At 42.1% G+C, this 26,649-nt stretch overlaps 1 protein-coding gene across 2 annotated transcripts in view; it reads left to right on the top strand.

The window, feature by feature from the left end:
* The window catches only part of RB1CC1 (RB1 inducible coiled-coil 1), a 183,276-nt gene that overhangs the window by 103,325 nt on the left and 53,302 nt on the right, over positions 1–26,649 (top strand). For both annotated transcript variants that reach the window (XM_077270491.1, XM_077270490.1), the window contains exons 15-19: positions 3,670–3,820; positions 9,486–9,594; positions 12,848–13,055; positions 14,740–14,788; positions 19,589–19,636. In XM_077270491.1, the coding sequence (XP_077126606.1) occupies positions 3,670–3,820; positions 9,486–9,594; positions 12,848–13,055; positions 14,740–14,788; positions 19,589–19,636 (565 nt within the window). The remainder of the gene's footprint in view (positions 1–3,669; positions 3,821–9,485; positions 9,595–12,847; positions 13,056–14,739; positions 14,789–19,588; positions 19,637–26,649) is intronic.

The following is a 26,649-nucleotide window of genomic DNA, read 5'->3' as shown; positions in this document are numbered from 1 at the left end:
TGGTCCCATCCTTATTCTGATATGATTGACCCCATCAAGGTTCTGGTATGATTGGTCCCATCCTTTTTCTGGTATAAATCGCCCCATCCTGTTCCTGGTATGATTGGTCCCATCCTTTTTCTGGTATAAATCGCCCCATCCTGTTCCTGGTATGATTGGTCCCATCCTTTTTCTGGTATAAATGGCCCCATCCTGTTCCTGGTATGATTGGTCCCATCCTTTTTCTTTTACAATTGGCCCCATCCCGTTCCTGGTATGCATGGCCCCATCAGGAAAGATTAAAAAAAACATTACACTGACCTTCCTCTGCTACCTCGCAGTCGCAGTGTCCTGCTCCGGTGCCAGCAACTGCTTAATGCTTGTAAGCAGCGCATGGCAGGGACATCATGCGCTGCTCACAAGCAGAGCACAGCTGCCGGAATACTTACTGGGACCTTTCATTGCAGAGAGTGGTGAGTATCCATTCCTCTTCAGTAGCGCGCAGTGTCAGCCAGTGGCTTCCTGTTGCTGCGGCAGTCACGTGTGCCGATACTTAAGAGAAATGAATATTCAGAATATTCATTTCTCTTAAATATCGGCACACGTGACTGCCGGCAGCAGCAGGAAGGCTCCGGCTGACACTGCGCGATACTGAAGGAGGACAGGACACTGCGAGGGAGTGAAGGAAGATAAGTGTATTGTTGTTTTTTGTTTTTTTTATCTTTTCTGATGGGACCAATCATACCAGCAACAGGATGGGACCAATCATACCAGGATGCCAGAAAGAAATGCATATTCATTGCCCTCCATGCCCATGGGCGTGGAATGCAGTGCTTATTCATTTCTTTTTGGCAGCGGGCACGAGTTAGCCGGAGCCGCCGGCTCCTGCCTCCTGTGACCCAATGCTCCGCTGAAACCGCTCCCCCACCTCCCCACCACAGCCAGAGCCCATACATCCAGAATATAAGACGCACCCCCCATTTTCCTCCACATTTTGGGAGGAGAAAAGTGTTTCTTATAGTCCAAAAAATACAGCGTATAAAAATAACATATTTGGTATCGCAGTCCCCACCCTAAAAAAAAAAAAAGTTGTCTATCGAAATCTAAAAATATTGAAAGTAAAATACATCAAAACACTAGAATGGCTGCTTTTTTACCACATTCCCCCACCACCACCACCAAAATAAAAAAAAATGCACCAAAAATCAATCAAACCCTCGTATGTACCCAAAAATGGTATTAATAAAATCATCAGCTCTGCTTCTAAAAAAAAAAAAAAAAAAAAAGCTCTTTTATACAGTTTCTGATTTTTTTTTATTAATATGTTTATTATTAAAATAACAAAATGTTGTTTTAGATCACTGCAATCGTACTGACCTGGAAAATTGCTTTTCCAAGTCATATTCATCGCATCATAATAAGTATGAAAACAAAACCCCCAAAAAACAATTGCAGAACTACTTTTTTTGTTTGTTTGCTTTTCACAGCACTCTTTCTTTCACGTTTTTTCAGTTCATTCTATAGTGGTAGAATTCAAATCTACAACACGTCACTCAGAAAAAAAAAACAAGTTTTTTCTTTGGCTAAATAGAGCAGGAAGGTAAAGAAGTTGGTTCTGGGAACATGGGGAAGAGAAAACAAAAACGCAAAAAATAAAAATTCCCAGATCTGTATGGGTTAAAAGTAATTTTTATTTTATTTTCCCATTTCCATTCTTCTTCACTCACGTTACAATTCTCCAATGTCAACTTTACATGCTGCAAACTTGAGCAGGTTTTGGCTAATTTTATAAAATAGCACTCTATTTCCTTATCTGTGGATCAGTGACAACTTCACTGTACAATTATTTATACCACTGTACTATAAATTAGATTTAACTGCACTCCTTGGCTAAAAATTCACTGTGCTGTATATGTAGTGCGAACTCTGCATTTTCGTCAGCATTAGTTAGTGATCAGTGCTCGCTGACTTTCGTTCATATACATTAAAAAGTTACAGAGGCTCAGTTGAAAGCTGGTTATCTTACCTCCTTCCTGACATAGGCCACAATAATACGTCCTACACCGGCACCAGATCACCATGTATGGAGCAGGCTCGGGATTTGGGTCTACCATAACCGTCAGATAAACCCAAAAAAGAGGTGTCACTTACACTATGTAAGGTATAGGGGTTTTTCAGGGCTGTTACACTGATGACCTGTCCTTATCCTCAATATTTGATTGGTGGGGGGTGCTAGCGGCAGCCGGAAGTGCTCAGTTGTGGAGTTGCAGAGCTTCAGATCAGTTTGGATCGGATGTTCAATACACGGCCTTTATACCGATGACTGACCTGTTTTGTGTTGCTCCATAGCTGAGCACATCCAGAAACACTGGCAGCAGCTGATCGCCCGGTGTGCTGGTTGCCACCCCCCACCGATTTTAGATATTGATGACCTAGGCCATTAATGAAAACAACCCAGACAACCCATTTAACTATTCCTGGGATCCTAAGGTTAGGCTTTCTCTGTAATTCTTGGCTGGCTATGTCTTAAGATAGTGGTTTATCACATGTGTTATTCACGAATCTTCCTGGATTCCTTGATATTTGTTGGGGTCTCCCATATAATAATATGTGTTATTGCCCTCTAGTGGGGTCTTTTAGCTTTTCTTGAAGCTACTCCGTGTTTTAATAAATATTATGTGATTTTATAGCTTTTTTTTTTTTGCCACCTTCTTTTATTCGTGTCCAATAATATTTGATATTTAGGTACATCTCAGCGACTTAATTATTAATAAAGGCCTTAGGATTTGAGGTTGTATTACATATCTGGTAGATGCTGGTTGTGTCATACAGTTTGCATCTGTCTGCAGAAGCAGTGATCGGAGTTTGCTCCGATCGCTGCTGTTTGACCATTTCATGCATGGCTGACAGTCATAGATAAATCCTGCACCTGCTCCCTTTATCCTCTTTGGGGTAGCCAGTAGTTGTCATGGCAACTGTGAGCCCTCTGGATTCCCCATTGGCTGCTATCTTAGTCCTCCTTTATTGGGGTTATCCTGCCTTAGGCTACTAGTCTGCTGTCACTCTATGGCGTCGGGAGCGAGCAGTTATGTGACCGCAAGTATGTGATTTGCATACTTCTGACTGTATTCCGACTAGCTGTGTCCGGCATCGCTCAAAAGACTTGCATTGAGTAATGCTGCACACATATAGTCGGCATGTGATCTCGTGTGTGCAATTACATGCTTGCAGTAACGTGCCCGGCACCGGAGAATCCTGTAAGCGCGCAATGTGAGGATTCACAAGACTTGTAGCTTAACCCCTGTAAAGACCAAATGGACTTCACAGGGGAACCACATTTTCTCTCTGTTTACAGCAATACAGTAGCGTTTTGTATTTATTTTTTTCAATATGGATTTTGTCACAGAATACGCTCCAAAATCTGCATTAAAAAAACTGTGTGTCAACCAGGGCTGTGGAGTCCGTAAACCAAACCTCCGACTCCACGGCCCTGGTGTGAACATACCCTTACAATGGCAATCACTGCTTTTAGTAATAGCAGGGTTTTTCAGTAGGCTGTAAGCGATTAAAGTTGCCTATAATCTGTGAATGCCTACCAAATAAAATAGTAAAGTGTAACAATACTGTTATGGAAAGCTAAACATTCAGGTTGTTTTATTCTGTCATCTTTTCTGTCATCTCCATTTTAAGTTCTTCTGGACTTGCACACAGTCTGGTTTGTGAGCTTAAAGAAAAGCTTCAGCAGGAGAAACATCTGATCTTTGAGCAACTTGAACAGCAAGAAAGGAAAAAAACTGAAGAACTGCAGAACCTCAGGATCACTCTTATAGCAGAACAGCAGGTTTGTAACGAAGAGGGTTTTTCTAACTCGTTAACTATGCAGGACTAGGAGGCAGGCAGCTAGAACATAAGATAAGCCTCCTTGTCCTGCTGATCACCTGGATGACTCATACCTAATAGGCACAGACCACCAAAGTCCAGGGCTGTCTGACCATATTGCCTGATGTTAGGACATACTTAGTTATGCTCTAAGAATTGCGTTGCTGGCATATACTGTATAAATTGTTACATTATATCTAAAAAATATTGAAATCAATATTAAAAATATACCCATATAGAAGTGTAAATTCAACATGAATAAAAAGGGATAAAAGTTGACGGGTTTCTAGGAATTTAGCTAATGTAGATGTTGTCGGGTCATTCCATATCAAGTGAGCCAAAAATGAATATTTTTTTTACCTGACGACTTTAGATTTGTTTTATTTTTTGTTTTTATGAAGTACAACTTTAATTACCGTATTTTTCGGACTATAGGACGCACCGGACTATAAGGCGCACCCAGGTTTTAGAGGTGGAAAATAGGGAAAAAAATATTTGAAGCAAAAAAAATGTGGTAAAATATTTAATAACATAAATAACATACTATTATATGTGGTGTTATTATATATAATAGTACGTTATTATGTTGGAAGCTGCGGGACCAGTGTGGTGTCTGTAAAGTACTATATGAAGACACTGGAGGGTGAGTATAAGAATGGGGGCACAGGGCTTATAGTGAAAGCACCACTCCAGCACTGCAAAATAACACTGGAGTGCTGCTTTAAAATCCCATGGGAGAACTATAACTCCCAGCATGTCCTGCAGATCCTATGACATGCTGGGAGTTATAGTTCACCAAAGGAGTGGCAGAGTGCTGTATTGTGTTTTGTAAAGACTAACCTCTTAATTGTGGGAGCCAGCCTGTGGTGAGGTAAAAGCTGGAGCATCCCATGGCTGCACACACAGAGCCCTCTCTCTTGTTGCCTCTCCACAGCGCACGCGCAGGACATAAGAGGAAGCTGCAGATTCTAGGTGGGAGTCTGAAGGACCTATGATGTCAGAAGAGGGAGGGCTCTGAGCTGCCATGTGATGCTCCAGCCCGCCCACTTCTGACATCACACAGGTCCTCCTTGTGCACCACAGACAGCTCAGCGTCCAGCACAGGCAGGTATGCAGCGATCTCCTGGCCCCTGCTGCTGCTGCCTCCTCCCCCGGACACACAGATTCTCCCCAGAATCAGTGCTGGGGAAACTGTGTGTCGCTGCTTAAGTGCAGTATTCATTTGCTGCTCCCCGCTCACCGCTCAGCTGATCGGTGGGCTGGGAGCCGCTAATGAATATTCACTGCACTTAATCAGCGGGGCCATGTGGTTTCCCCAGTAGCTGATTCCGGCAGCGGGGACATTCTGAAGTGGGATATCATTGCGATCCCACTCGCTGCTGCCCCCCTCCCCACATGCTATATCCGTACTATAAGACGCACCCACACTTTCCTCCCAAATTTGGAGGAAAAAAAGTGCGTCTTCTAGTCGGAAAAATACGGTAAGTACAAATTAAAAGTTTTGAATTTTTTTTCTTCATCAGTTAATTTTTTACAGACGTCTAAAGTTGTGAAAAAGAGCAAATTTTGGCCTGGTATGGCTTTACATTTTTTATCATATCTTGGGCTAGAATTAAGATACCAAGATGGGAGAGGCATCATTTTTCTCAGAGTGGTAATGGCTTTCATTTGATATATCATAGGACTATGTTTCTTTACATTTTTGTTTTTGAGAAATCAAATTCATAATTTTGATGCGCAATTGTGAAAAAAACGTATGTTTTAAAATGGTGAAAAAATGCATGTGCGTTACTTGTGTTCTTGTTTATATTTGTACAGGGATTCAAATTTGTATTTTTTTTCTTAAGCCTTGAATCATCTGATTTTACGTTTGTGTGAGTTTATTCCTTTATTCTTTTCAAATTGCAACGTATTGAACTCAACATTTATATGTAACAATAAAGAAACACAAAAAAACAAATCCCGAAGTGCCAGAATAAATACATCTTAATCATCATAACACAACTTGCTCAGAATTTTCAACCTGAATACATTGAACAAACCAAAAGAAAAAAGGTGATCATATCCTCAAGTGTGATTTTCCAAAGTCTCATCCTAATTATATGTTAAAAACAAGATTAAAAGAACCAATATTTTTACCACCTATTTATACATATAACAATTCATCACTAAACATGTCATTTCTGAAGTGTTTATGAAGAATAGTACAGTAGTTAAATCCTCGTTCTATAAAATATGAACTAATCAAACAATTAATAGTAGGTTTTTACACTGGCCTTTCATCATCAATGTGTCCCTTCTAGTGGGTGAAATGTCATCTTTTCCATAAGCGCTTACTAGCAATGGCCATTTCCTTTTGTGTCAAGAGTATGTGCGGCCTGTCATGGTGTTGGGCTCCACCTGAGTTAATATCTGATTTTTGTTAAGTTTTAAAATGTCTGGTTTTCTTGGATACACAACGGATGGCGCTGGACCAGAAGGTGCAGAAAAGTCACTTCTACGTCTTCATTTTCACAATTTTTGGAGAGTATAGTAGCTGCCAGCGCCGATCATATTCACAGGTCACATAACCAGTTATGTCATCCATTGCCCATCTTGTGCCGCCTTCTACCACTTCATGGACGTCACTGTATTTGTTGAATGAAAAAATCCTTGTTTTTATTTCTGTTTCCCTACATGGGATGACAGTCCGGTATTGCTGAGTCCCTTTGATGCGTTCTGCTTCCTGTAACCGATGCTTTAACAAACTCTCCTCCTCTTTGTAGTCCTGGTTTGTACAAAACATGAACTGGATGTTAAGAATATTTTTCTCACTCCATTTGAAAAGTTGCATGGGTGTTAAGATTTGGTCTGAATATGGCCTCTGGAGGCTAGCCCGGGCTGTAAGGAGTTTCACGGTGCCTCCTAAACCATCACATACACCTTTGCCATGAGCAGTGGCAAAAAAGTGCCATTCAGCTTCCACTCCAAAGTCTTTCTTGTGATGGCATACGTTTATAAAGTTTTTCCTGTTTTTATACTGTGCAGAAGAGCCATCCGAGAAGTAGCATACCTTGCTCAAACTTGGTATGATATCTGTTTTTATCACTGAAATCAATTTTTTTTTTTTTAACAAATGAGCAGCTATTGAATCATGAAGTAAGCACTCAGATATCATAACTACACTTTAGTACTTTATTTCTCCATTCTCATTGTAATAGATCGCAAAAGGGTGCACAGTTGCTTGTTCATTGTTCCAGTGAAATGACTGTGCTTCATCTTGAACAACAAAGGAATAGTTCTCTGAAAAGTCTAAGCTTATTACTGCCTCATTTGGTTTGATGCTTTCTTTGAGGTGATTGTAGTTGACTGTTGGCGAGCTATAAATGAGTGTTTCTTAAGGACTATCAGCTGTTCACAAAAACATTCTACAAAAAGTTCTGCACTTTTAAAAACCGTGTCAAAAGTACATCTGTCAACAGATATCCACTGTATAAGTTATATTATCTACCATAGCCTCTTCAAAATAATTTAATATTTTTTCTTTGAGAGCCAATACTGAACGACATTTTTTGCAAATATTGAGGTAACAACTCCAACTCTTTTCTGGACACAATATTTGAGATAGACATACTTTGTAATCGCCAAGGTTGGACTCGCCAATCTGAATATCTTTCAGCTTACCCCCTTCAATCATGAGCTTAGTGTTCTGGTGTATTGTACATACGCATACTGAGTGTGTACCACTACCACCAGCCAGGACACAATTCTTCGGTCGCAGGTCAGCAAATTTTAAAAATCCTATTTTGGCAGAAGTGGAATTTTTTTTTCTTTAAAAAGTTCATAGGTTTCTTTCAAATTGGTAAGAACCAGCCTCTTCTGGACAGGAGTTTTCTTACCGTTCACTTTTATAGACACACAATCTTTCTTGCCAGGCATAATTCGGCTTACTTCATCACTATTGTAAAAATCTTTCACTTTACCCACTATAGCTTCATCTAATGTTTTGCCTGGTTTAGGATCAGGGCAAGACATGAAAACGTTTTGTTAAACTAGAGATTTGGCTTTTCTAGCCATTCTATTGCTAACGTTAAATTCATTTTCTATTCTTTTGCATGTCCAACTCTTCGGTAGTGTAGTCAGTATCATGAACTGTTCGTTTCTGCTGTGGGTGGATTTAAATTTATCTTTAAGCTGCAGAATGATCTCTGAATCAGTGTCATTTTTTTCCTTCACCTTCTACTGTTTCACCTGCCAGCTCAAGGGTCAATTTTTTTGTAACTTTTTCTAATTTTTTTTGGCAATAACCTGGATAATGGATTCTTTTTTTTTTTTTTGCAATGGGTGATTCTTCAATGTTAGAAAGTGACTTATTCAAATACTCTACTGTCAAATCAGGTTTTAAAAAATCCTCTGTGTTGGAAGTTACAGGTTCTTCAAAATTTTCTGCCTGCAGAGTATTTTTCTCTTTTGCCAGTTGCTTTCTACAACTGTCACAAATTTTCATGCCTGCATTGATTGATGGATTTATATGAAACATCCAATCTTGTACCGGCCTAAGATTTTTTTCTTGTTGTGTGTCCAGTTTTTTCAAAAGGATTGCAACAGCATATATTATAAAATGCTGTTCTTTGAGAAGTAGCAGCCATTGCTGTGTGAGAAAAACAGTGCAGTTTTTGAAATTTCTAAATTAAACGTTTTTTTTTCAGAAATGCGTTTTAAACTTTTGCATTCGCATGGGTAAAATATTAACAAAGATACTCTTGTGACATATCTGGTCAAAGCCTGTACAGTTCTGGGTAAACTGGTGTTTATTTTGTTTGTCTATCTTTTTTCTAGCCTGAGTTATGAGGAGAAATGTTAAGGCAGGCAACACCGAATTTCGCACTTTTTCTGAACTTTGAAAATCAATAAAAAAAATAAAAATCTAGAAATTTTTTTTTCCTTCACATTTTGCATTCTCTGACACACTATTACCAAATAACAAAATCTCAAAAGAATTAAAAATATGGAGGCAAAAATCATTGGTTCACTTGACATGGAATGACCCTGTCCGGGACTTAGAAAAGGCAGGTAATATAGATAAATAACTCCCCTGGTAAAGCCATTGTCAATGCTCTGGTGGCCCCGCTGGTCTTGCTGACTAGTCCTGCAATTATGAAATGTAGATCATGCTGCTAGTCACTACACAAAGTGGTGACAACTGCATGTGCATACATGAGCATGAGATCAGTGATTGGCTGCAGCAGTCAGGTGACAGATTGGACCGCCCTGAGAAGTCGTGCTGGAGCTGCGTGGGATTGCAGGGGTAAGCAGGGCTATTTTGTCTTTTCCTTGATATCATTCCTTTCTTCTATAAAGAATATTTTCTAAAAGCATGGAATGCTTTCTATTAAGTCCCAGGCGGTGTGCTCAGGGCAAACCTATCCTCACCATATACTGAGCTCCTAGGTCTGTAGTAACAGAATGTGCACAATGATCAAACTACCTCCCGTCATCATACATATTAGTGGATTGATGGCTAGATGTGTGGTGTATTTTTCTGTTTCTCGATACTCGCATAATTAACAAGACAGTATGATCGTTAGCTCTGTGAAATATACTGTAAATGATTAGTTTTCTTACTACATTTCTTCTTTTCCCGATAGACAAACTTTAACACCGTTTTAACAAGGGAGAGACTTAAAAAAGAAAATATAATTAATGAACTGAGTGAGAAGCTGAAGAGTATTACACAGCAGCAGGAACGAGATAAAGGTAAGTGACCACACTGGAGAAGACTAGAATTGCCCTTACATATTTGGGAGAAAACGTGAAGATTTTTATCACAAGACGGCATGTGATCTCAAAGATTGCCCTGCTCTTCAGGATAAGCCTGCAGTGTCATGGTATATATAGGTGGGGTTGTGACAATGCAGGAGTTAATCTAAACGTGCCAAAATTCTGCCCCATAAAGATGGTGTGCTTGCCTTACTCCAAGATTTTGTCTTTTAGCATTTTTTTTTCTTCCTCACTAGACCAATTTAAAAGTCACTAGAAAAGGGGTGTAACTTAGTGGAGCCTTGTCAGGAAAGAAATCTTAAACATTTTAGTTGGCCAAACCATATGATATCAACCAGCTGAAACGGGGGGGGGTCATATCTTCTATTTTACTTCACATGCAACAAGCAGCCTGGTGGCCAGCAGAACACCGGACTATGCAGATTTGCATTTGCACCCATTACATTCTTGGAATACCACAGATATACTTTCTGCCTGGTGTTTCATTATTGAGAAGCCTATCAGAGACATTGTCAAAGTCAGACATTATGATGACATGGCTGATTTTAAACGGGAAGCTGGGATTGCGCTAGAATATAAAACCCAGGGATTTCTGTGCCCTTTTTACCTGTTTATCCCAAACACAAGCAGAAGGTTTTTTTCAATGCTGCTCAAAAAAATAAAGGGAGCACTTAAACAACAGACTATAGCTCCAAGTAAATCAAACTTCGGTGAAATCAAACTGTCCACTTAGGAAGCAACACTGTTTGACAATCAATTTCACATGCTGTTGTGCAAATGGAAAAGACAACAGATAGAAATTATTGGCAATTATCAAGACATGCTCAATAAAGGAGTGGTTCTGCAGGTGGGGACCACATACCACATCTCAGTACCAATGCTTTCTGGCTGATGTTTTGGTCACTTTTGAATGTTCGTTGTGCTTTCACACTCGTGGGAGCATGAGACGGACTCTACAACCCACACAAGTGGCTCAGGTTATTGCAGCTCATCCAGGATGGCACATCAATGTGTGCTGTGGCAAGAAGGTTTGCTGTCTGTGTCTGTCAGCTTAGTGTCCAGAGGCTGGAGGTGCTACCAGGAGACGTGGACGGGGCAGTAGGAGGAGGGCAACAACCTAGCAGCAGGACCGCTGCCTCAGCCTTTGTGCAAGGAGGGATAGGAGGAGCACTGCCAGAGCCCTGCAAAATGACTTCCAGCAGTCCACAAATGTGCATGTGTCTGCAAAAACGGTTAGAAACCGACTCCATGAGGATGGTCTGAGTGCCCGACGTCCACAGATGGGGTTGTGCTCACAGCCCAACACCGTGCAGGACGCTTGGCATTTGCCACAGAACACCAAGATTGGCAAATTCGCCACTGGCGCCCTGTGCTCTTCACAGATGAAGGCAGGTTCACGTTGAACACGTGACAGAGTCTGGAGACTGTGTGGAGAGCGATCTGCTACCTGCAACATCCTTCAGCATGATCGATTTGGCAGTGGGTCAATTATGGTGTGGGGTGGCATTTCTTTGGAGCCCTCCCTGTGCTTGCCAGAGGTAGCCAGACCTCATGTGGCTGGAGTGTCAGCAGTTCCTGCAAGATGAAGGCATTAAAGCTATCGACTGGCCTGCCCGTTCCCCAGACCTGAATCCGATTGAACACATCTGGTACATCATGTCTCGCACCATCCACCAACGTCACGTTGCACCACAGACTGTCCAGGAGTTGGCGGATGCTTTAGTCCAGGCCTGGGAGGAGATCACCCAGGAGACCATCCACCGACTCATCAGGAGCATGCCCAGGCGTTGTAGGGAGATCATACAGGCACGTGGAGGCCACACACACTACTGAGCATTATTTCCTTGTCTTGAGGCATTTGCACTGAAGTTGGATCAGCCTGTAACTTCATTTTCCACTTTATTTTGAGCATCATTCCAACTCCAGACCTCTGTGATTTTTAAGTTTTATTCTCAACATATTCCACTATGTAATGAATAAAGATTTACAACTGGAATGTTTCCTTCAGTGATATCTAGGATGTGGGATATTAATGTTCCCTTTATTTTTTTGAGCAGTGTAGATTACTACAAAATGCATAGCTCTTCCAACAAATTGTCTGCTGCTGTTGTGCTTTATCTGTAATAAGGAGTTGTTATGTCTGCCATTTCCAACTGTCACTTGAAAGGGAAGAAACCTTTGTAATAATAATGAATATATTCAGGGACAAGACATTTAGGAGTTTTTTTGGGAATAATATATTTCTTAGTCTGATCTATGTAACTGTTGTGAAATCCACCCTCCCCAACAATTACAGCATAGATTTGTATGACCTTACAATGGTAATAGTTGTATTACGGAGTGTGCCATGTATTGTGCCGTATTGTCAAACTAATGGTAAGATTTCTAGAGATTGCATCAGAGAACCAGGTGATCTAACTATGGATGACCTTCACAGTGAATGTGGACGAAGGCTGTTCATACTTGCGGTGAACTCATCATTAAAGGGGTTGTCCCCAGTCAAGAAAATCTTCGTTCCTTAGCCCAGTTTAGAATAAAAACAAATAACACTGTACTGGCTGTCCTCTGGTCCACCGACGAGTCTCCGCCGGTGTCTGGCATTGGCTTTGTCACTGACGTCACATTGACAGCACGGCTGACATCCGATCACTGAACTGAGGCTCAGCCATTGTTGATGGAGTGCCCTGTGCAGAGCTTCTGAGTTCACTGACTGACTGCTGACATGATGACAGTGCCAGACATCAGGAGCGGAGAAAGATTATAGCACAGTACAAAGTTTTCTTGAAAGTGGATAAGTCCTTTAGGTAGTATTAGTTTGACAAGAAATATGGGTTTTAGGTTGGAGAAGAAATTTAGGATGGTAATTATGGGGCAGATTATTCTTTCTGGTGATTTGTGAGATGATACAGTTTCATGTTTAGGTCAAGACTAAAAACAATGAAATATATGTGTTACGTTCCTTGAATTAATAAACATACAGTAAAATTTGGAGCGGTGCGTTGCTTCATTTTCTTGCACACTACTGATCGGTAACCTGAATTGTCATGTAGAACATGGTGATAGGAAGCCCTAAGATTGGTTACTTCATAGGGCATATATGTACATGAATGTAAACAACCCTATTGCTAGGCTCATGGCACATTCATGTAGCTGTTTGCGATTACGTACTGTACACTGAGGGGGGTACAAAAAACATTCTCTCACCCATGTCTTCTGTGTTTTTCTGCAGATTTAATTGAAACACTATCCGAAGACCGAGCACGTTTACTTGAAGAAAAGAAGAAACTCGATGAGGATGTTTGCAAGCTAAAGAGTTTCATGTCTTCGACTCACACGGTTCCTGTCTCTGAGCCTAGTGGAGCCTTCGTGCCTGAACTTTTATGTGAAGATGAAGATAGAATGGAGCCCACTTTAGAAATCAGTATGACTGCTGTGCAGTAAGTGCCCTCTCTGTGTTTGGCTAAACTGTTTATATGGATTAAAAGAGTGGTTACTAAAGATGGGCGAACATGCTGGGATAACGTCATATCAGAGCGTGCTCGTATATTTTGTTTGAGTCTCTGCAGCTGCATAATTTGGGGCAGGTAGACAGCCTCAACACATGCAAGGATTGCCTGTTACACAATCCTCATGCGTTGAGGCTGTCTAAACAAACAGGCAATCCTCGCATGAGTCGAGGCTGTCTAACTGCCCCAAATTATGCAGCCACAAAAAACACCCGATCATGCTCAGATAAGATGTTATCCAAGCACGTTCGCTCATCACTAGTGGTAACATTTAATGTACAGGATATTCTCTAAATGAATAGTATACATGGGTCCCACATCAATTAGACCTTGATGCACACTGCTGTCAGTGGAGACTGGGGAACTCGGATCATCTCTCCACTTACAGCAGCTTTTAACGGGGACCCTTTCTCAACAAAAATGAATGTTTCATTGGTGGGACATACATCTACAATACTATACATTTATGGCAAATCCATGGAAATACCCTGTTAAAGCTTTCCGCATTTGTGTTAGTGGTAACCTACTGAGCTGTATACCAAAGACCTTACAAAGGTTAATCACTGTGTGAGAGCTTTATTTTTTTCACTCACTGTATTAGACTATCTACTTGCATTATATTGTATTATTAGCCAGGATTAAAAAAAAAAGTTACTATGGGTAAGAAACTCTCTTGGTGTAAAAATATAACTTATTGGTCTTGACCTGCAGTGATGACAAGACCACCATGCACACATGGCGCGGCGTTCACATGTCCATGGTCAGCAGGTCATCACTGCAGGACAAGCCAATGTGACTGGCGAGTCCATTACAGCAACAGTGCCACAGCCAAGTGGAATTTTGCGGCTACATTTTTATGACATTTCCTGCCTTTAGTTGTTTTATTTCAACAATCCTAAACTACCCCTTTAAAGGAAACCAGTCCTCTACAAAAATACTATTTACCTGCCGATATAGTGGTTTTCTGCAGGAAAATATTGTTTAAATCATGTCTGCCAGGCTTACTGAAAGAGTGACGGCAGGGAGAAAAGTGTTTTACTCTCCTTGCAGCCACTCTCCTCCAGTCATCTGGGGGAAAACCGTAAGTCACCGCTCATTATACAGCCTGTGTGTGAAGCGTCTACAGTGGCATGTACAAGTTTTAGCACCCCTGGTCAAAATTACTGTTATTGTGAACAGTTAAGCAAGTTAGAGATGAAATGATCTCTAAAAGTTGTTAAATTAAAGATGACACATTTCCTTTGTATTTTAGGCAAAAAAAAATATAGAAATATATATATAGGAATCCAAAAAAATGGAGGCAGCACACCATTTAGAGATCATTTCATCTTCAACTTGCTTAATGGTTCACAATAACAGTAATTTTGACCAGGGGTGCCCAAACTATTACATGCCACTGTATGTGTACAGAGTTTGCTGTAGCTGGCAGTTTCCCTTTTAAGCTTTTGATTTTCGAAAGTGACAGTGGTGGTTGGTTATTGACTGATCTTGTGACATCACTTTAGAAGATGGCACCATTGCTTGCCTAATTTCTGCTTTTAGCTATTGGCTTTGACTTTTGATGTATTTTCTATGGCAAATTTGTAACCGTGTTACGGCACATTTCTTTTTAAAGTGATGTTATGTTGTCGGAGGAGAAACAGAAGATTATGCTGCTAGAGAGAGTAAGTATCTGTTTCTAACTGTTGTGTGCTTGTGTAGTAGGCTTAGCTTAATTTTTTTTTTTTTTTATGTTTGTCATTCATCTAAAATAAAATAATGGCCCAAAGAATGTTCCCCACAGAGCAAGCTTACACCCAGCTTTACTCTGGCAGTTCTAGGACTGATACCGAATATGCTTCTCAAGCAGGACAGATTTCAGCCAGTGACGATGGCTCCTTCCTCCAAGCTACGATGGTAGCGGAGCAGAGTCAGCCATCACTGCTGAATCGTCAGAGGCAGGGCCAAGTTCTGCCGTCCCCACTCCATAGTGGTATCCCAGCAATGCATTTTCCATACAATTTTCCCCCATTAGTAGCCACCCCTGGAATAAAAGTAGGTGTCACCAATTTTACCCCCTTTGAATTTGTCAACGTTTTGTTACCCCAGAAGTCCTACAGTTAATTGTCCACCAAGCAAATTTTTATGCTCGAAAATATATTTCATAAAAACCCACTTCCCATTCATGGATCTCCACAAATGTCTCTGAAATAAGTAAATTTTGGGGCCTTAACCTCAACATGGGTTTAATAAAAGAAAAAAAAAAAACACTCTCCGTTTCTATTGCGCAGCAAAATCTGTCCACAGTACCTCTGTATTTGCAGCTGTCATTACCTGAGCACATTATGAAACCCTAATAAGATTTTTTCTTTTTAGTGATAATTCCCAAGCCCCCCCCCCACAATAAATGACCCCAGCTGTGATTGCCTTAATAAATTAAGACCTCTAGTTTCCCTCCTAAAGCATTAATTTTTAAATTCATATCCCCCTGAGCAAAATTTTGCAGTCAACGAGTCCCTCATGAGTTTCAAGGGCCATCTGTCATTCCGCCAATTCATTCCCTCCAAGCGGGCCAAAATGCGGTGTAAAATTAAATAAAATGTGCAAGAGCACAATGGTACACGTGCACCTTTCTAATTTATGACTGTAGGAACCGCCAAACAAATCCACTAAACTGCCCCCAAACAATTGTCATCACATGTAAAAGTGTTTGGGAGCTAATGACTTTTTTACTTCAAGGATACCAGGTGTGCACCGATAATTATTACTCCCTACCTCCCTATTTGAATCCCTCCATGCCGCAAATACAGGGGCCTATGGGTCAGTCAGGAAAAACAAGTAGGTTTTCCGTCACAGTTGGTTCCAGACGTTTGGAGAAAGGGGCGTCATTCTCACGTGCAAGTGACCTACTTTTTCCAGTGAAGTAGAGTGACAGGAAAGACTTGTACATGGTGACCATGCTGCATGCGGATGCCACTGTGATGGTTGGAGACAGGGGCCCCATCAGAGACGCGCAAAAACCGGTCTGCATCACAGACTGTAATAAATTCATGCGAGGCGTTGGCCTGTCAGACCAGGTGCTTCTGGTAAAGCAAAAGACCAGGGCCTGGTATAAAAGTAGCAATCTACCTCATCCAGATTGTTCCCTACAACATCTTCATCTGCTCAAGGAGCACTCACGTTTCTCCAGTTCCAGGATAAAATTGTTGAGTGTCTCCTTTTTGACGTAGCAGCACAGGAAGCAGTCTTCGAGTCCGAAGATGTCCGGAGACTTGCAGAGCGACATTTTATTCTACCCGTCTCTGCCACGCCCACCCAAAATTATCCCCCAAAAAGTTTCTGGGTTTGTAGGAAGCATAGTAGAAGGAGTGATTCCCGGTATTATTGCCCCATGTGCCAACCACAACCAGGCCTTTGTGTCACTCCGTTTTGAGACCTACCACACAACTTCCAGTTATTACATTACCAGGAATTACAACTAATTGTGTGAAATGGTCTTTTTTTTTTTTTTTTTTTTTATAATTTATATTTGTATTTATGGTTAGTCAGCCCAAATAGAGTAATTTTTATGGGACAAGTAATGAAGAGAATATTTTCATCAGTTAAACACATTTTACCCCATTTCACGATTAATTCCGTGCCGCAATCATCACTTACCTAACAATTATTATGACAAATTCTCGTCCACATGCCAACCTTTCTATACTCCAGGATGTGGACCCCACAAATGTTCTTGAAAGCCAGGTCATCTGACCATACATTCCAGGACTTTGTCACTCACAAATATTTTTGACCATTCATCTTGGTTTGACTGTTTTTACGGCTATATCTTGCTTCACAAAACTTTCCATTTATATAACTTACAGTATATATTATTTATGTTGGTGATATGGACATGATCATTTTATTGCATGATCTCTAATAATGAGGCTTTTCCATACTTGTACACTATGTGCTTTACAGCGTGGTTGTTGCCGAACTTCCTGTATCAGACAATACTTTTAGAATTCTGTAGGTGACTGGTTGTTTTGCACACATAGCGGTTCCTATCTTGGTGGCGGGAACCTGCTATAGTGTACCACGTCTATTGGCACGTTAGTCCCTTATATAGGAATTGACGGAACCCATAGAGATGTGCGACCAGTCTCATTGAAAGATGAACCTGTCATTCTAGCTTTGCTGATGTTCTTTCAACTTTGGAACAAACTTAGGTTTGCCACATAGTTGGCTGCATTTTCCTCCATATTTTGAACATTTTGCTCTTCACTGCAGAAAAGGTTAGGTTTAAGGTTTTTGGGTTTTTTTTGCTACTTTATACACAATTATGGGACAACTGTTTGAATGGGTCCTGGAATTCCTTCAGTATTACCCTAAAAATCAAATGGAGCGCCATCTATTATTATAGGCACAGCTGTGTATCCAGTACTCAGATTGGTGCCATGTTGGATGTATATCTGAACACTGAAAACCTAGAGGAATACAATTTGAGGGGTTTTTTTCAAAGCACATACAAAAAATGATTTATAGAAGAGACAGTGGAAAAACTGTGAAAAAAATTGTTGGAATCAAACTCGCTACTCCCATAGATAAATACATTAGAGGGTATAATTTACAAAAATACATTTATAGGGGTTTTCTGTTGTTCTTGAGCCACAGGCTCTGCAAATATGACTATCTATTCCAAATAGAGATATATTTGTGTCCAAATCTATTCCAAATATTGCTCCTTCTGTTTCGAGAACTGCCGTTTGTCAAAACAGAACTTTTTGACTCCATGTGGGGGGTATCGCCAGGCACATAATAAAGTGGGTAACAAACTGGGAGATCCACCTTTTGGTGTTACTTCTTGCAAAAGTGAAAAATTTGGGGTTAAAGGGAACCTGTCACCCCCCAGGGCATTTTTAAGTAAAAGAGCCACCTTCTGCAGCACTAAGGCTGCATTCTGTGACGGTGGCTTTTGTGTTTTTGCTCCCTAATAACACAGAAATATTCACTTTTATAAATTGCGCGCCTGTATTGAGTCCGGGGGTACGTTTTTTCCCCCGGACTCAGCCGCCTCCAGTCTGTCAATCATCCTCTTCATGCATCGGGCGCTGCCTCCTCTGTGTTTCCTCACATCACCGGCGCCTGCGCTGTGCTCTTATTTTTTGGGCTTGCACTGTGCGCGCTGCCCTGGAACTCGCATCAGCTGATCTCCTGATATCGCGCCTGCGTGTAGCGGAGGCCCGAGATCCCGCCCCGCAGTGTTATGATTTATTCACACTGCGGGGCTGGGAATCTGGCACATGTGCAGTTAGTCTCTGCGGCTGTCCCCATCTCCCTCCGCCTCTTTCCTTTAGCGTTATATGACTTGTCTGCAGCTTGTGATCACTCTAACGCTGCATCCGCCACACGCAGGCGCGAAATCAGGAGATCAGCTGATGTGAGTTCCAGGGCACAGCGCAGGCGCTGGTGACGTGAATACAAACAGATGAGGCGGCGCCCGAGGCACTGAGGGGATGATTGACGGCTGGGAGGTATGGCACGCAATTTATGAAAGTGAATATTTCAGAGTTATTAGGTAGCAAAAACATAAGAGCCACCTTCACAGAATGCAGCCTTAGTGCTGTAGAAGGTGGCTCTTTTACTTAAAAACGCCCTGGGGGGGAGGGGACAGGTTCCAAGACAACGTTTTTGTGAAGTAAACAAAACATTTCAATATGACGACCTAATGTTATCAAATTTTGTGTAGTGCCTGTGGGTTAAAAATGCTCCCATACTCCTAGATAAAAATTCTTGAGGGGAGTAGTTTCCAAAATGGGCTCACTTGTGGGGGGTTTCTGATGTTTAGGCACCTTAGGCCCTGCAAATGTGACATGGTGCCACAACTATTTCAGACAAATTTGAGTTCCAAAATTCAGATGATGGCTTCCCATTTTAGAACACATAGGATGCACTTTAATGTGAATGATATACATACCATGCGTTTTGGCTCCTAAAGCCTTCGTCTTGTGTCTGCCGCTGGATGTGCTTTTTCTTATGAATTCATCTGCTGTGCCAAACATATTCATTATATTTGATCTCGTATAAATGCCCTTGGGGTCTTCTTTGGAGGATAACCAGGAGACAGTGAGACTGGCTGCATGTGATAAAGCTACGTCAGTGTAAGTTCTATGAGGAGCTGTGCCCTGTGTCTTGCACAGCTCGATAAGGTTAGACTCCATTCATAAATAATTTTTTGCCCTATCAGATTGGTTATTAGTACACTCAGATAGCGCTGTCTGTTGGGTTTTTTTTGTTTGTTTTATTTATATAAAGGAAAAATTCCAAGTTAACTTTATACTCCACACTATTCATATTCGGCATGCTGCACTGCTTCCTAAAAGTTTGCCCTTTGGTGGACAACCCCTTTAAAATGTGGCAGGCTGCATATTTTCTAGAGCAAAAAGAATAACTGTTTGGTAATGCATGTAATAGTTTCTCTTTTTCTCTTTTCTTGTTTTTAGACATTGCAACAAAAAGAAGAAGAAAATAAGCGATTAAATCAGAGACTGGTGAGAAATAGCCCATCATATGAACCATGCTTTCTTTTTAGTAGTATAATGTGTGTACTTTCAGAGATAATGATGTAGGTGTTAAAACCAGTATCTTAGCACAAATAGGTCAGAATGTCTCCCATATAGTTTACTCCATGGAATACAACCTTATATGAGGAAAGACAACTCGTAATGCAGGTTCCTTCTATATTAGTAAGACTGGCTGTGAAGACGATGCTGCCAGATCATTTGTGGCCAAGTGCCGCAAGTATTTTCTCACAAATCTGGATAGATTTTTATGTTGTGGTTTTTTTTTTACTGTTTGTTTGTTTTTTAACGTTCCCCTCATAAATCAGAAGCCTAAACAATTTATAGTTTGCAATCTATTTGGTCTCTAGACGGAAAGCTTCAGGACAGCTGAGATGCAGCATTCTCTTGAGGTGTTAGACCACACCTGTTACTACAAGTAACTTTTCAGTTTAAGCTGGCATGTGTGTACATGAGAAATAAGACAATTTCCAGATATTAGATGACTTGTATCCTCCATTTTTCATCATCTTTCACCTCTGCAGGCTCTATCTTTAGTTTTCAGTTCTCTCCAAGCTAGTGTATCTCCATACACTAGCTCAGAAAGAACTGAAAACTAAAGATAGCTGCTTTCATGTCTCATATACACACAAACAGAGCAATTTAGCTTTTTTCCTCTGTCTAGCACATGTTCAAAGGCAGCAGCATTAAGGAGAGTACTGAGCTGCATGGCTGTTAATACAGATCTGGGATAATTGAAGTCACACTCCAATTGCAGTCTGTCTTGTCTGCCTCTTAGGGCCCAATACACTAACATAAACACTTTGAAACGACTCATGAAACGTTTGTGCCGATTGGCATTTTCATGCCAGATTCAACAGCTCCTACAGAATGGGCTGAGCTGTGAAGGACATTGGACGTGGTTCTGTTTGCCCATCAAATTCATGGAAAGCGACAGTGTTTCTTACTCTAGAAATGTTACTCCAGTGTCTGAGTAGAGTAAGACTTCTGCTGAGGTGCACAAAGTGGATGCCACTCATATGATGCACCAAATTCATTAAGGGGTGCACGCATTTCAAATGCCAGTCTAAATGAATCTGGGCCTTAGTGCTTTCTTACTCTGCTTCTCCCTCTCCGTTTCAAAGAGTATAACCGGAGGTGTAACCTGACGCCTCACTGTGCTGACAGGGTGTCTTGCTTTTACAAAGATCGGTTTGAGCTTTTTTTTTTCCAAATTGTATAATGAATTCAGTAGGCTGGGTTGCAGGAAGTGGCATATTTCTCTAGTAATATATTACAAAGTTTCTTCTGTTCACATATACTGTTAATTTATACATTTTAGTAGTGGATTTCCAGCATGTTGCTTTATTAATTTCTGGATCCGCAGTTTGTTGGAAAGAATACAGTGTTTCTGACTTTTCTCGGATCACACACAACTTTTCTGACTTTCCTGAAGACTATTTTGTTATCATGTAATCTGTTTTCCCTCTTATATCGCTTCATATTTGTGATGAAGTCTATTTTATAATAACAGCAACTCACATTCATCTTTCATTTTCATGTGCTGGCCATAGAATGGAATGTAAAATATTTAGAAAATGTTTTGATTTTATACTAAGATGATCTATTCAATTACAAGCACTTTTGACCCACAGATGAGATATTTTTTTATTTATATGAAATATTCTTTGGAAATTATATAGCAATAGCTGGAAGTGTTATATTTTACCAGTGAATCTATAGCTTATATGTTACACCAGCAAGAGAAAAAAAAGTAATATATTCCAGGCCTGTAAAACTTGTCAGGGTTTCTAAACAAATTATATGTGCTTCTAAAATAGTTCTTCATATGTAAGTAAGACACAGTCTTATATGGTGACCGGGTCACAGTATGGTACATTACTCATGTTGCTGACTGCTGTGTTTAGCGCATATCTTTGCATTTGCCATCCCACGGACACATGGTTAAACAAGTGCAATGGGCGGTAAAACATATGTAAAATTAAATTAACCAGCAAGATTGAGAAATGTCATATTTTCTAGATTATAGAAGACTGGGCCAGTAATCCACATTGGGTTGTCTTTTGTTTGGAAGCTTAGACATAGTATATTTTTTTCCACTGTGTATTTTGTCACAATTTTTACTGTAATATTCTGCAGAAAATAAGCGTAGAGTCTTTCCTGGCTTCTTACAAATATCAGGTCGATCAGTTCTTGATACATTATTTTAAAAACAGTTGAAAATGTTATAAAGTCGCAAAAATGAATAATACCCCCCTTACCGTTTCGCCCCAGCGACCGTGCCAACCGTTCCCTGGTCCCCACCTGGTGTATTGACAAAACCATTTCCGTCAATCACTGACTACGGAGGTGATCTCATTTCTATCAACATGTCACCATTGCAGTTATTTGTGACCGTCTCAGGTAGACTACACTTATGGGACTTTTGGTACCAGGTCATATACGATTTTGTTATCATAGTTTGTTTTTTGTATATCCCGTTTCGCATGTGAAGCGCCATGGAAATAAATGGCGTTATAATAATAAATTGTAGAGGAGAAAATCGGCACCAAAACCCTGTAAAGCTGCCACTTGATTATGCTTCAGGATACAGCACAAAAACCCTGGTCAAAAGAGGAGCTCTGGTGCACACCAGAAGAAAGGTTATACATACAGTGGGGCAAAAAAGTATTTAGTCAGTCAGCAATAGTGCAAGTTCCACCACTTAAAAAGATGAGAGGCATCTGTAATTTACAGCATAGGTAGACCTCAACTATGGGAGACAAACTGAGAAAAAAAAATCCAGAAAATCACATTGTCTGTTTTTTTTTATCATTTTATTTGCATATTATGGTGGAAAATAAGTATTTGGTCAGAAACAAAATTTCATCTCAATACTTTGTAATATATCCTTTGTTGGCAATGACAGAGGTCAAATGTTTTCTGTAAGTCTTCACAAGGTTGCCACACACTGTTGTTGGTATGTTGGCCCATTCCTCCATGCAGATCTCCTCTAGAGCAGTGATGTTTTTGGCTTTTCGCTTGGCAACACGGACTTTCAACTCCCTCCAAAGGTTTTCTATAGGGTTGAGATCTGGAGACTGGCTAGGCCACTCCAGGACCTTGAAATGCTTCTTACGAAGCCACTCCTTCGTTGCCCTGGCGGTGTGCTTTGGATCATTGTCATGTTGAAATACCCAGCCACGTTTCATCTTCAATGCCCTTGCTGATGGAAGGAGGTTTGCACTCAAAATCTCACGATACATGGCCCCATTCATTTTTTCATGTACCCGGATCAGTCGTCCTGGCCCCTTTGCAGAGAAACAGCCCCAAAGCATGATGTTTCCACCACCATGCTTTACAGTAGGTATGGTGTTGGATGGATGCAACTCAGTATTATTTTTCCTCCAAACACGACAAGTTGTATTTCTACCAAACAGTTCCAGTTTGGTTTCATCAGACCATAGGACATTCTCCAAAAACTCCTCTGGATCATCCAAATGCTCTCTAGCAAACTTCAGATGGGCCCGGACATGTACTGGCTTAAGCAGTGGGACACGTCTGGCACTGCAGGATCTGAGTCCATGGTGGCGTAGTGTGTTACTTATGGTAGGCCTTGTTACATTGGTCCCAGCTCTCTGCAGTTCATTCACTAGGTCCCCCCGCGTGGTTCTGGGATTTTTGCTCACCGTTCTTGTGATCATTCTGACCCCACGGGGTGGGATTTTGCGTGGAGCCCCAGATCGAGGGAGATTATCAGTGGTCTTGAATGTCTTCCATTTTCTAATTATTGCTCCCTCTGTTGATTTCTTCACTCCAAGCTGGTTGGCTATTGCAGATTCAGTCTTCCCAGCCTGGTGCAGGGCTACAATTTTGTTTCTGGTGTCCTTTGACAGCTCTTTGGTCTTCACCATAGTGGAGTTTGGAGTCAGACTGTTTGAGGGTGTGCACAGGTGTCTTTTTATACTGATAACAAGTTTAAACAGGTGCCATTACTACAGGTAATGAGTGGAGGAAAGAGGAGACTCTTAAAGAAGAAGTTACAGGTCTGTGAGAGCCAGAAATCTTGATTGTTTGTTTCTGACCAAATACTTATTTTCCACCATAATATGCAAATAAAATGATAAAAAAACAGGCAATGTGATTTTCTGGATTCTTTTTTTCTCAGTTTGTCTCCCATAGTTGAGGTCTACCTATGATGTAAATTACAGACGCCTCTCATCTTTTTAAGTGGTGGAACTTGCACTATTGCTGACTGACTAAATACTTTTTTGCCCCACTGTATGTCCAGAATAAGGGAAAGAGTTGGCACTCACCATCCGCGTAAAACATTCTTTTGTTTCATACCATTAACATTGCAGCGAGAGACACTTCATGGGACAACAGCCATTTCACGCTGTCTGCACTGCAAACCCTGAGCACAGTACCCATTGAAGCGCAGACCACAAAATGACCGTTGTTCCATGAAGTGTCCAAAGCATTCTCTCTGCACGCTGCTTTAAGGATATGAAATAAAAGAATGTTTTACACGGACGGTGAGTGCCACCTCTTTTGCTTATTCTGGACATAATAATAGCTTGCAATGCAATTAGACACTGACTGTAACCTTTCTGCAATCTTATTTTTTTACAGGCTAGGAAAATGCAAAGGTTTTTTGTATCGCCATTGAGTTTAGTTTAACTGTCAATCTGCAGCTGCTGTCATTGCAATGCATTAAGGTGCATTCAGTCCCACAGACTTTTTTTCCCCATCGGCCTTCGGATCGATCTCGAGCCATGGTGACTTGATGGATGAAAGATCTGTAAGAAGATTATCTTGTGTAAGCCTAGTTAGGTCTGCCAGCGTCTTCTCTACCATTATCTTGATGGTATCAAGCCATCAGGTTGCTGGTCTTCCCACTGACTGGATCTTTAAATCAGTAGCGCTTTAAAAAAATATCTCCGTATGGCCTACACCTTATAACCAATCTTGGCTCTAAAATAGTTATACGTCGGCAAGTTGCAGTCAGAGTAAAAAAAAAATCATTTCTTTATCGCCTCTCATTGGGGGACACAGGAACCATAGGTGTATGCTGACACTATGCAAATAAAAAAGTTAGCTCCTCCTCTGCAGTGTACACCCCACCGACTGGCATTATACTCTTCAGTTTAGCTTAGTGTCAGTAGGAGGTGGACACGGGTCTTTCATTAGACCCTTATCTACCTCAATGTGCGTCGTTTTCTTTCAGGTTTACCGGAGAGATACAGGATGAACAGTCACACCTGTAGTCCCACAATACGGACTATGAGTACGGTGTGTACTGCCACCCCGTATCCTCATAGATCCCTCTCCAGGACCAAGAGCCTAGCACACAAGCGTGCTCAGAAGTCCGGTCCTGGCTCCGTCCCTCACCCACTCGCCCACCAGAGCCTGTCGGTTGGAGGAGATGAGGACGTCCGTCACCAGCTCCACGAAAGTCTAATACCTTCCACGGCTTCAGGTTAGTAATGGACTGCGTGGGATGTTTAGGTGAGTATTCCCTTCCCACCCATCCCCCTATCCTTTGGTCTCTTCTCAAAGACAGTCATGGGGGGTCCATGCGGTTTCCCTGTTACAGGGGCGATCGTTGGGCGTCTCTTTATTGGGAAGTTTTTCCACACTGCGACCGCATTTTTGCTCTATGCGGCACCCTATGGCAGCCGCGCTGCCGTTTCTGCGGCTGCACTTTCCCCCTGACCTGGCGGTTTGCGCGGCAGCTACGCCGCTTCCCCATGCTCGGCGGCCGCACCTTTACAGTCAGCGGCACTGCCTTGTCTGCGGCCGTATCTTTGTTCCGTGCGGCGCGGCCCCTACAGGCAGCCTCGCCGTTTTCTCCGGCAGCCGCACCGTTTCCGGTCCCGCGGCCCTCTCCGGCGGCCGCCAGCTTCTAATTTAGGTCCCGGCTTCTCCCGGGGCCTACTCCCGGCCGTGACTCCGCCCACTTCCTGCATTCTCGGGCGGGCTTTTCTCCCGCCCATCTGTCTCAGCAAGCTCCGCCCCCGGCACCATATTGGTGCTCCTGGCCAGGCAATTAGCTCTGCCCAGTGCCCACCACCTCCGTATTTTCGCGCCAGGAACACCTTATGCCCCCCAAGTGCGCGAATCCCGGCATCCTCCTCACTTGCGGTCGCCTCAGCCCATGCACAGCTGGTCCCGGACAGGAGAGTTCCAGAGGTCTGCTCCTTCTGCCTGCACCGTCTGCCTGCACCGCTTTAAGGATCACTGAAGCGCATCACCTGCCGTGAGTAGCTCTGCTCTGCAGTCTGACACTCTCCTCTGCCCTTCTGTCCCCTAACCTTCTGGCATTTCTCAGGGGTTTGTTCGCTATGTCTAATTCCAAGGGAGGTCACTCTCATCCTTCTACTTCTGCCTCTACTTCTCCCCTCTGTCAGGCCTGCAGCAGCCCCATTATTCCCACCGCCCAGGACCTCCCTACTGTTCCGCCCGAGAGCGAAGCCTCCACCCCAGCCTGGGCTTCCTCTCTGTCACAATCCGTAGCGGATCTAACACGGGTGTCTCAAACTCTTGTGTCCGTGCTTGGTAGGTTGCCCCTGCAGACCCCCGCAGTAGCCATCGGGTCGCAGGAGGCCCCGTCCGAGCCTTCCGTTATAGGCCGCAAGAGATCCAGACGGGAACGCCGGTCTGAGTCCTCTTCCCGGTCCATCTCGCCCCACGGTCCTTCTCTGTGGTTGGCTTCCCCACGGCCCTCCTCCCCTGAGTCAGGCGAGGCGTTCTCTGATGCGCCCTCGGAGGATATTTCGGAGCTGCATTCGAACCAAATCGCGACCATGAGGGATATGGTTCAGAATCTCATTGGAGCGATAAATCTAACCTGTGGCATCAAGGAGTCCTCTACGGAACCCGCAGATCAGGCGGTTTCGTTTAGACGGGCTAAACCACCTTCCAAGTTTTTCGCTCCTCACCCAGAATTCGAGGAGTTTATGACCAGAGAAAGAGAGAACCCGACCAGACGCTTTCAGAGAGGA

Source organism: Ranitomeya variabilis, chromosome 6, assembly GCF_051348905.1.
Source record: "Ranitomeya variabilis isolate aRanVar5 chromosome 6, aRanVar5.hap1, whole genome shotgun sequence".
NCBI classification, from domain to species: domain Eukaryota; kingdom Metazoa; phylum Chordata; class Amphibia; order Anura; family Dendrobatidae; genus Ranitomeya; species Ranitomeya variabilis.
Note: the sequence above shows the minus strand (reverse complement) of the source record. Positions and strands in the feature narration are given on the sequence as shown.